Here is an 11,725-nt window from a genome sequence, read left to right on the forward strand (position 1 = left end):
GGTTTACCTGCACATACAATAATCCAGAGGAAATGAGTACATTCCATTAATCAGAGTTCTGTAACAAGCTACTAAGGTCATCCAACTAACATCTCTGCTTAAACTCCAGGCTCTTAAAGCAACCTCTTGGTAACAACAGGACAAGACTGGAGGAAACCTGTGATTAACTGACAGAGTTGATTTTACTGAAATTTCTAGTTCATGTTCTAAATCAATAAACTGGCCTTCTTGTTTATATTTAAAAGAGCACTATACACGAGTAGAATAGCTAAATTAAAAAGAATGACAATACCAACCAACTACTGGGAAGATGAGTAGCAACTAGAATTCCCATCCATTCCTGGCAGGAGTGTAAAATAATACAACCACATTAATAAACTGTTGAGCAGTTTCTTAGAAAGATGAAAACCCAGCAACTCCACTCCTAGACATCTACTCAAAAGAAGGAAAGCATATGACACATTTGATACACAAATATTCACAGCATTTTTATTAGACAAAGACTGGAAATAAACCCAAATGTCCACTGACAAATGTATAAACAAAATGTGGGGAATCCATCCGATGGAGTAACATTCTGCAACAAAAAAGAAATACTGCAATAGACAACAAGTATAAATTTAAAAACATTATGCTGAGCAAAAGAAGCCAACCATAAAAAGAACAGACACAGCTATATTCCATATATTTAACCGCAATATTTAAAAAGTGGGAGAGGGGAAGGAATCAGAGTACTGGTGCCTGGTACAACAGAGATGAACCTGGAAAATAATATGCTAAATGAAAGAAGCCCGTCACAAAGAACCATGTATTATGATTACACGCATATGAAATGTCCAGAATAGGCACATCCATGGAGACAGAAGAGTAGGTTAGTGTTTGGAGATGGGGAGCCACTGCGGGTGAGTATCGGTTTTTCTTCTCCTTAGGTGGTAAAAACCTTCTGGAATTAGATAGTACTGAGGATGGCTGCACAACCTTATGAATATACTAAAAACTACTCAATTGTGATTTTATTACGTGATTTATATCTCAATTTAAAAACAGCATGAGTTAACTACTATTCTTGTTGCCATTTTACAGATGAACTAACTGAAACAGAGATTTTAGTGATTTGCCTAACTGGTGGTGCCAAAATTTAAATCTAAACACACTAGCCTCAGAAACTGTGTATCATTTTACTTAAAAATATTTTCTTTCTTCACCAAAAATCTGCTAGGGGATTCTAGAAAGGCATCCCGCTTTTCCTAACAATGGGTCCAGGCAGGGCTGATGCTGCATCTCCTCTACCATGTCTTGCCGTGAATGCAGACGTGATGCCTGAAGCTCAACTGGCCATCTTGTACCCATGAGGAAGGGCCTAGATGAAACACAGAAGCCAGTCTCATAATTTTTGAGCTACTGAATGAAGGTAACCTAACTTCAGAGTGTTTTTTATGTGAGAAAAACTGGCATCTCCTATTTGTAAAATCACTGCTGGTTGCAACAGAATGCAATCCTAAATTTATACTTGGCAACCTTACTTCTATAGGCCTGTTTTAACGCATGACATTAACTCTTCATTTTTCTAGTTTCCTAACACCTAATTGATAAATAGGAGTTTACTTATAATACTTAGTAAACTTCACTTTAACAAGTTCAATGGATAAAAAGTTTAAAACTACAAGAGTAATAACTTCCAGAAGGATATCTCTAGTGTGCCAACTGACAATTATGCATTAATATATTTTTGAGAAACATGCTGTTTCTAATACTCTATAGTATACAGAGTCTATAAAAATGATGTGTATTTGGGGCCGGCCCGGTGGCTCAGGCGGTTAGAGCTCTGTGCTCCTAACTCCGAAGGCTGCTGGTTCGATTCCCACATGGGCCAGTGGGCTCAAAAAAAAAAAAAAAAAAAAAAAAAAAAAAATGATGTGTATTAACTGGTTGTGTCCTTTTTTACCCGATTTTAATATTTAACATCCACAGATCAATTTATCTGCGATCAGGACATCGTATACACAATGTAACTTTGTACTAGACAAAAAGGAGGGAAAAAATTTAGAAGTTATAATGACTTTTTCTAGATGTTGTCCTCTGTGTATAGAATGTCTTAAGCCTTTCTAAATGTCCAGAATGTTTTAAAACAAGACAGTTTGTAGCTCTCCCAGGTTTCTCTGACACAGGAGTCTCTCCTTTTTTTGAGGTACCTACTGTTTTCTTATGCCAACCCTACTCCTATCCCAGAATATACTGTTATATTGTAAAATACCTTTTTTACCTCTTAACCTAAGCATGTGTTATTCAACTTCATGAGTGCTTGCCACCTCACCGCCCACCTTTCCTTCTGAACTTACTCTCTCTTCTTTGTGATCTCTAATCTCGCAACTCTAATGAAGTTTGGGGACCATGGCTTTACTCATCAATCTATCAAATGAAGATAGCACGGATCAATCATTTCAAGAGTACAACTGCTATGACCCTAGAATCAGCTGGTTCCAGGACTTCTTCTGGACACCGATATCTTACAAGGTTCCTGAGATAACAAGTACAATCGGAACAAGAGACAAAACTACGCTCCCGAGAACATGAGATTACTTGTCATCACTCAAATCGTATTACTGTATTGAATCAGCACCATGGCTCACACTACGCTCTCTCAGGGGCAGCATCCCCATGTCTCTGCCTAGAGATAGTCTACTCTTGCAGCAAAACCCAAGTTAAATGTAACCTTCCCTGTGAAGCTTACAACCGTGTTGCTGAAATCTACGGTTTCAGGCCCATGTTTCTCTGGTTCCTCAGCATCTGTGTCTTTCTACTAAAAGTAACACCACAAGTATCTTACTTTTTACTTATGAAGTCCTTCAGGAAAGGATGGGAAACTTGTGCACTAGAGAGATCTTCTTCAAAAGGAAGAAAGTAAAGGATTGAGTACATTTTTAATTAAATTCTTGGCAATTTTTAACAGAAATGATTAAATAGGCGCATGACAGCCATAAATTGTCCAAGGATTTTTGATGTCTCTCTGTGAGAGAATAGGTTCTGTTGGGTATACAAGAAAACTAAATGGGGATGGACTAAGCTTCCACTTAGTGTCAACATGAAAACTCTTAATACAAAACTTGAGGTTATGTGACAACAAAGCACAATCCTAATGAAGTTATCCTTTGCTTTTGCATTAGTGAAGAGACACAAACAGCCACACCTAAGAGCAGACTGAGGATTGTCTAGAACATTGTACATTTTAATACTGTGCACCTGAAAAGGTAAGAATCCCACAGATCTAGTGAAAATGGAGAGAAAGTGAACCTGAGGACACGGAAGGAACTAGTTTAATCCAAGGCACCGCTATTTAAACCATCCCTGAATTTTCTCTCCTGAAAAGAATATTAAAAAAGGAGACAAGAAAAAAATTCCACACATTCCTGTCTGTATCCTTACTTTATTATTAGGAAAGAAAAGCATTTTAGGAATTTTCTTGCAAGCAGTTTACAGTACGCTCAATGAACATCATGTTAACCTTTTTGAAAATTTCAATTAGAAACATTCAGAAATTTAGCTTTAATCACACGTAGCTTATTCACATCTAAAACCAGTTTTATAAAAACTCATTTGCATAAAAATATAAATAGTAATCTGAAGAACTCGTGAATTGGAGCATCAACAGAAGCATGCCACAGAGGGGCCTTACCTTCCACAGTGACCTCGATTTCAGGAACTTTTGAATTACTCCCAGGACTTCGTGGTCTTTTTGGGGACTGCAAGGCTGCAAAGTAAGCACACAATTACTTTTGCATATTGTAAAAACAAAACAAAACAGAAGGGGATGCTTTATAAGAGCAGAGTATTAAAATTCATACAGTTTGGCTCTTTTCAAAGAAACCTGAAGAATTAAACTGGTAGTGGAATCCTCCACATGAGTCTCAACAAAGCTGTGGAAACATGAATGAAGGAGGATTGCAAACATGAAATTTTCAATGAAATGTTTGAAAAAAAAAAGTCCATTAAGTAAAATATCTTAAAAATATTGGCCAATGATTCAGTATGATTTAGGTAACGTTGATAAAGAATGTTTAATGTACTGAAATATAATTAAGAGTATATATAATTTCTTACCTTTAGTGTTTATTTTACTAGCCATTCCAGGAGGCAAGTAGGAAATAACTAGTTCAGGTCTAGAAGGAAAAGCAAGAATCATTACAGTAACCAGTACAATAGTGGTCTTCACAGCAAGTAAAAATGATCTTAACCAGTGTTTTTTATAAAGGCGATCAAAGAATCATTCTGTAATGCAACAATATCTATGGTTCTGGACAAAAAACAAAACCAAAAATCCCTCACTTTTCCTATCCACAACTATCTGCTAAATGATTTTAGGAAGAGTAAATAACTTCTTTATTGAAAAGGAAAATTAACACTAGTGTCTTCAACTACTGGAATTCTGGAGACTTGTAAATAAATAATTTCAACTACTGAAATTCTGGAAAATGATAAATAAGGAACTTAATCACTGAAATTCAGTTGCCCGCAATTTTAATCAGGAATAATAAGACAAAAGTCAGCATTTTCACCCTCCTTTCAAGTATTTTGGAACACTACGAGACGTCGGTGTCTCTCACCGACTTCACCCCCACCACCGAGGCAGGTGGTACAATTCTCCCTGTACTAACAAAGAACCATCAGTACAGGGGACAGGATTTATTCGCGAAGGCCGTGGATGACACCAGGACTCCAGCTCAGAGCTATGCGTTTCATGTCAGGGCCTTAGCTGACATGTGTAGCTAGAAAATAATTTATATAAAAATGTAACTTTGTCATTCTAATTCTAGAAACGACTACGTTGGCAAATAGAACTTACTTTTTAACAACAAACTTGATTTTATTACTGCCACGGACAATCCTTTCAAGTCGTGGAATTCCAAACCAGGTAGGGCTTCGAAAGGGAATTCCTTCTGGCAGGCCTTCAACATAAAGGAACTCAGGATTTGATTCAAACACAGGGTATGGTACTTTTACTGCCTCAGTGAGTCCAAGAGCTTGAGCTGAAATTGTAAGAAAACATAACTTATGGAAGGTAAAATTTTGCAATCTTTTATTTTTGTTTGACAGCATAATCTTTTTATTATTTTTTATTTACGTATAATTGACATATGACATATTAATTTCTGGTGTACAATATAATGATTCAGTATTTGTATATATTACAAAATAATCACCATAAAAAGTCTAGTTAACATCCAGGCATTCTCAAGTATGTTATGTAAAAGTTCCCTACAATCTAGTAATATCCACTTATATGAAGGCATTTTGCTTAGTACGTTGCACCAAACTGAAGGACAAGCCTAAAAAATAAGTACTTTTAACAAGAACGTTTTAACACTTCCAATCAAAAGGATAATTCTATTATTAGCCAAAATTATCTCTGTGCTCTGGGCAGAAACGAACAACAGCCATTCCACACTGAAATGGCACCTACCCAGCCTATGTTGTCATCTAGACGCAAGTTTGCTATTGAAAAAATAAGAGTTGCATATGATGTATCTAAGCAGAACTCATCACGTTAGAGAGATGAAAGGCAGAGTATTTAAGTTTCCTGATCTAGGACACAAATGTCAATACCAGGTATTAAAATGAGAGATGGAAACACCCCGGGGAATACTGCTATCACTCCCACTCCTTACTTCCTTCTCCATGACAGACACACCCAATCAACTGAAACACTCTTGCTGAGCCTCCTCAGAATCCTTCTCAAGACAGCGCTCCAGGAAACCGCTGTCAACAAATCTAAGTTGAAACAAATGGTGAAACCTATTTGCCATATGGTGTTAGCCAGATGAGAAGTACAGACAGTGGAACTGAGATTTTCCCCAACTCCTCCCTTCCTCTCCCATTTTGACATATGAGAAAATTGAATCCAAGAGAAACCAAACTAACTTGCTTGGTTTAAGTAGCCAATTCAGTGGCAGAAGTAAACTGAAACCCAGTTTCTGAGACTTTCCTTCTTTAGGTCCTGAACTGTTATACTTCATTCACAACACTGCCTTTCATTTGTTTTTAAAGACATAATCACTGTGTTTTACTTACCAAATTTCAAATTAAAAATCTCTTCCACTTGCTTCCGTAGCTTGGTAATTCTGACATTCCAATCTTCTTTTACTAGAAAGCAAAAATAAATCTAATTAATAATGCTCCTTATTGGTGTTAAGACAAAATTAGATCAGATGTTCTTTCCAGTAATGATCTTTTGTAAAATTCTAAATGTAATCGACATAATAACACTATATTAGTTTTAGGTGTACAATCCAGTGATGCACTTAGTTCAATTTTGTTTAAGAACGAAACTTTGGGTCTTAAGGAAGAGAATGAGTTCCTACACTTGTCAAATACCAGAACTGAGGGAGACAGAATTCAAATTGAAGTTCACATTGTAAATAAACAAGAACTTGTTCATGAGAGTGCTCTAAATGAGTGGTTTTCAAACATTCCTCCTTGGAGTCACATGAGAGAATCGTGTGGGGCTGGGGAGACCAGCTGTCTAAGGCTCCAGCCTTCTACACCACATTCAGCCACACACTTCACTTGTATCTGCTGTCTATACAAGCATTGCTTGTTTTATCAAACAGGTACATGCCTAGAAATCCACCCAAAGCAACACTTCACTAATCATAGCAAGAAATAAACGGTAAAGGGATTAGGGAGTTGTCACTTAACACTCCTCACGTCTACGGACTGGTTTATTTCCTTACCCCTTATTTATAAGACAGCCATCCCCTTTGAAATAAAGGGGGAAAAACTATTATAAAGGTTGTGTAGGATGTCACTTCCTTGGACAGATGATCAGGGTGAAATTTGGTGAAATTGAGGGTGGAGAGCACCAGCTTTGGGGACATGGAGCATAATGGAGGTATTGAGTAAGGAAAGTGGGGAGGGCAGAGAGGACAAGACTCACACCCAGTGTAGAAGCCACTATGTTTGCTGGCAAAGGCAGTGGGAAATGTTGGAGAAGTTCTGAAAATATTGCTAAAAGTTGGTGGCTTCAGATATCTTTTTAAAATATTTCTTTTACTTTACTTTTTCCGTAAAAGTACTTTACAACTTTTACTTTAAAAGAAAATCTAGCATTTCAAGGATTTAACATGGTAGCTCAACCATTCATTCAGCCAGAGTAACTCTGGTATAAACCCAATCTGAATTATTACTATGAAGATATCTAGACTCTCCTCATCCACAGTAAAGAGCTTCTGTTAACCTGTTGCTCAGTCATCCTTCTGCCTCACCGTACACTTTCTTCACCAGCATATGCTACTCTAATACAAAAGATTTCTGCATTACTCCTCACGAGAGCCAAGTAACACCTCCCTGTTCTCCCCCTTCAAAGCTCAATTACCCAGCTAGCTCTACAACTTCCTCACACAAAACATATATCTCTGACCAAATGGAGGGCAAAGTGTACGCACGGCGTATTTAAGCATACAACTGTCATGCCAAGAATTAAGCAGACATCGCTGATGGCAATAGTGACTAACAAAATTCTCCTGTCGTGTAGTCTATGACTTCAGTTTGCTGAGCAAAAGACTAACCAATGTCTGGTTCATTGGTAGGCTAAGTAAGCATTTTGTTGGAATGAAAAATGATAACCTGAATTCTTTCCAGTCTTCTATGAATGATAGAAGGCCAAATACTGTTACTGATTAAGAGTATTGAAATTCTTCTTTTGACAATAGGCCTGTAAATTATCTATGCTAGAAGACAGCAGACAAGTACTGCTGCAAATGCTATTACTCAGTCCTTGGAGTAACATGTACGGTGCCCGTATAGCCTGTCAATGATAAATGTTTAACATTCTCAGGTTGCAGCCACTACTGGAGTTCCCCTAATGAAGGCGATGATCACATTAATCACAACCTTGAATTTGAGGTGTCTTGAGAAACAAAAGCTCACACGTAGACTTTGGGCGTGTTCCGGCTAATAAACAGTGAAGCTCTGTCTTTGGGAATGTTCCTTTCCGTTCCTTCCCTTAGCCAAGTCTGTGTCATCTCCAATGTTCAATTCATCACCAATACTTTCTCTGCCTAAACAAAAGTGTGCTGAGGGGGTAGCGTGCTAATTCTGACGCTCAGCCTGAGCTAAGCATTGATTATACCTTCTCCTCTGCGGGATTCCTGGCACCGGATTAATTTCGTTTTCTTACTTCAGTATTTCTCAACCGCTTTTCATGCCACGATAAGCACAAGATTTTATAACCTATCCGGCATACTGGCTGACCTTTACCCGGTGCCCCAGGTACCCTAAGAGCTAAAGGATGGGTATTTTAGTACAGACAAATAGCCCTCACTTGTGTAACAGTTCACCTTAGTATTTACAAGAATGATTACACAAATTCAGAAACAACCACTGGTTCTTGGCCACAAAAGTTCCTAAGGTTGTAGAAGATCTACAAGTTGTGGTCACTTTTCTGACATTATGCAACACTAAACAAAGACGGGGAACAAATAAAAGCAGACTTATAGCTCAAATAAAGAAAATAAGATTATTTACACAACTGAGACTGAGACTTCATAGTTCTTTTCTATTGGGCAGTGATATCAGTGTAGCTCCCGGAATTACAGTATTTGTCATTTCAAAAAGAGTCTGTGTGAATAAAGATTAATGTCTAAATCTGCATGGTCTGACACATTAGCCACATGTGGCCACTGAGCACTCGAAAGAAACAGCTAGTTGAATCGAGAGAGTGTAAAATACACACAGAAGTTTCAAATAAAGAATATAAATCTGTGAAATGAAAAATGTAAACTCCATCATGTATGTATATATTTGTATTGATTACAGATTGAAACATAGATTTGACTACTAGAAAATTTAAAATGACAAACGTTTTGTGACACGCATTCTATTTCAATTGAACACCATTGGTCTAATTTCCCCAAAACTACTTATGTTCACATTGATAAATCAAGAAGTACCTGGACTGAGCTTCCACAAGGTCTTTTGGGGGGAAGGAAAAGGAATTCCGTCATTTTTAAAACACTGATCTGATAAGGTTTTAAACACAAATTCACAATGATTTTACCTGGAGTATTCGTTCTCGGCTGAGTAACTTCGGTAGTACTGTGAGTCAGAAGCTCCGGTCTGTAAAAACACAGCTGATTAACAGAGCACTCAGAAGGCCTTTTTCAAAGACCTTCCCCCACACAGCTGTGCATTGCCAATGATTTGCAATACAGTTCGTTCTGCCTTCTTCTGCAGTGAAAATTACCATTTTGGTGACTCAAGATGATTTTGAAAGTAGGAATTTTCACAGATTTGGTGAGACCGCTTGTATGTCCTCAAAGGCAGTTTAAGCTTAACAGCACAAAACAGTCAGCTTTCCCCCAACCAGTTCAGCCTTCTGCTTCTAAATCCCAGATGAACTGTGCCACAATACAGCTAGACATATCTAGCGATGCCATCCTCAAGTTGCCTGTCCCTTATACAGTTAGTCCTGACAACTCCACCACCCATAATCCTTCTGTATTAACAACAGGCCTTCGGGTTCACACTCCCTGCTCCCAAATTACCCATTCTGCTGTCCTTCAAACTCAAGCCAAAATTACATTTAAAAAATGCAAATCCGAATTATTTTCAGGGAAATCAACTTTAAAACCTTATAATTACTCCACTGGTTGTGTAGGTCCTAAGGCCTTCTTCCATGTGTCCCCCTCAGTCTGTCAATCACGCCATGTCCACAAGTGGTCTCACTCATTCGACATAGAAAGGTGTGTTCAGGTAAACATTCAAGTACCTCTGACACCTCCCTGCCCCCTCTCATTTCTTTTACTCCAACACCTTCCCTCCATTCTCTATGTGCGACTGATCAATCTATATGCTACCCTCGACTTCTCTCCCCAAAAGTGCAGAGTGACACTTTCCTGCTGCGATAAGCCTCCCAGAGACAGTGAAAATTTTGTATATCTGGTGGTGCTGGGTACTAAAAGGACATTTGCTCAACGAACGAATCTAAATGTAATACCTTAATTCTAAATGCAAGAGTAAGTCCCACTGAGAGGGAACAGAAGGCCCACTTTCACGAAATTAATCTTTTCTTAAAGACAATATTAAATGTGTTTCTGCAGATTATAATCTTACCTTTTAATGACAAACTTAATTCGATTGCCCACTTGAATGATTTTTTTCCAGCCTCGGGATCCCGTACCACGAGGGGCTTCTAAAAGGAATGTTTTCTGGCAGTCCTTCCACGTACAGATCATTCGGATGTGCCTCGAATTTCTGGTAAGGCACGGCCTTGGCTTCAGTGCTCCCCAAGGCTTCAGCTTTGCGAAAGAAGCAATTCAGGAGACTAAGTTTCTCTTGAAATCGTAGTTTGATACAATCCAAAGCAAGGTACACATCAACTTTTAAAAAGCCAGGGTATACTCTGGAAACATATACACTAACTAACTACTGAAGCAGTTACTGCAGCACGTGCAAGTGTAAAGCTGTCCTCCCCCGGTCAGGGGGCACTTGTGGTAGATTGAGCTCTCCAGATTCTAAGACCATCTCAATAGCTCTAAGGCCTTAAAAATATTTTTCTGATATCTTTGGGAAGAAATAAAAGAAAACCATGACACAATAAAAACACAACTTAAATACTACTTTCTCAAATATAGGAAGGCAGATTTTGCTACTGAATGTTTTCTGAATGTAGTAATCCCCTTTTATTGACTCCTGCACACGAACGTGCCTCCAGCTATATCTTTATTTGACTGCAACCATGAGATTAACTTTCTTTACCCCTTAAATATCATGACGGTCCCGTTTAAAAGGAAATAACTTTCTTCAAAAAATTCATAAAATGGCAGCCGGATGGCTCAGTTTGGTTAGAGCGCAAGCTCTAAGCAACAGGGTTGCCGGTTCGATTCCCACATGGGCCAGTGGGATGCGCCCTCCGCAACTAGATTGAAGACAAGCTGCCACTGAGCTTCCAGAGGGGCGGCCGGATGGCTCAGTCGGTTAGAGCACGAGCTCTCAACAACAAGTTTGCTGGTTCAATTCCCGCGTGGGATGGTGGGCTGCACCCCCTGCAACTAAAGATTGAAAACGGTGACCGGACTTAGAGCTGAGCTGCGCCCTCCACAACTAGATTGAAGAACAATGACTTGGAACTGATGGGCCCTGGAGAAGCACACTGTGTCCAATATTCCCCAATAAAAATTTTTAAACATTCGTAGAATGGGAAACAAAAATTGTAAGCAAAGACTGATTTAGATTTAAAAGAAATGTATCGACCAAAGTAAATGCATGAACTTTGTTTAGATCCATATTCAAACAAAATTTTAAAGATACTTTCCAGCTGAATGAGGAAACTCAATGAAGAACTGGAAAGAGTGGATACAAGAAATAGTTACTTCTGTGAGGTGTAATAAATGACACCGTGTTTGTGTAAGGAAATGTCAACACTGTTCGTGATGCACATTGAGCAAATAAAATGACACGACACCCATGATTTGCTTTATAATATTCCTACAAAGGGAATAATAAAGAGGAAATGACAAACAAATGTGGAAAAATCTTAACGATCACTGAATGCGAAAGTGGGTATACAGAATTCACTGTACTATTTTTCTACTTTTGAACAGGAGTACAATTGAAATTTTAACATGTCAAAGTGAAATTACTAATCCCTGCTCTAAAACCACATCAAAACAGAGGCTTTAATAAGAAGGATTCAAACAATTTACATGGTATCAGCATACAGAGGGTGTCA

The 11,725-nt window shown here is 38.3% G+C and overlaps 1 protein-coding gene across 1 annotated transcript in view; it reads right to left on the minus strand.

Moving 5' to 3' along the window:
- Positions 1 to 11,725, minus strand: part of GTF2I (general transcription factor IIi) — a gene marked incomplete at its 5' end in the record, with an annotated part of 97,381 nt that overhangs the window by 10,664 nt on the left and 74,992 nt on the right. The window contains 7 exon segments of the mRNA XM_081054138.1: positions 3,674 to 3,748; positions 4,099 to 4,157; positions 4,841 to 5,024; positions 6,067 to 6,138; positions 9,053 to 9,111; positions 10,108 to 10,151; positions 10,153 to 10,292. Coding sequence (XP_080910264.1) covers positions 3,674 to 3,748; positions 4,099 to 4,157; positions 4,841 to 5,024; positions 6,067 to 6,138; positions 9,053 to 9,111; positions 10,108 to 10,151; positions 10,153 to 10,292 — 633 coding nt within the window.

This window comes from Rhinolophus hipposideros (assembly GCF_964194185.1).
Source record: "Rhinolophus hipposideros genome assembly, chromosome: 7".
NCBI classification, from domain to species: domain Eukaryota; kingdom Metazoa; phylum Chordata; class Mammalia; order Chiroptera; family Rhinolophidae; genus Rhinolophus; species Rhinolophus hipposideros.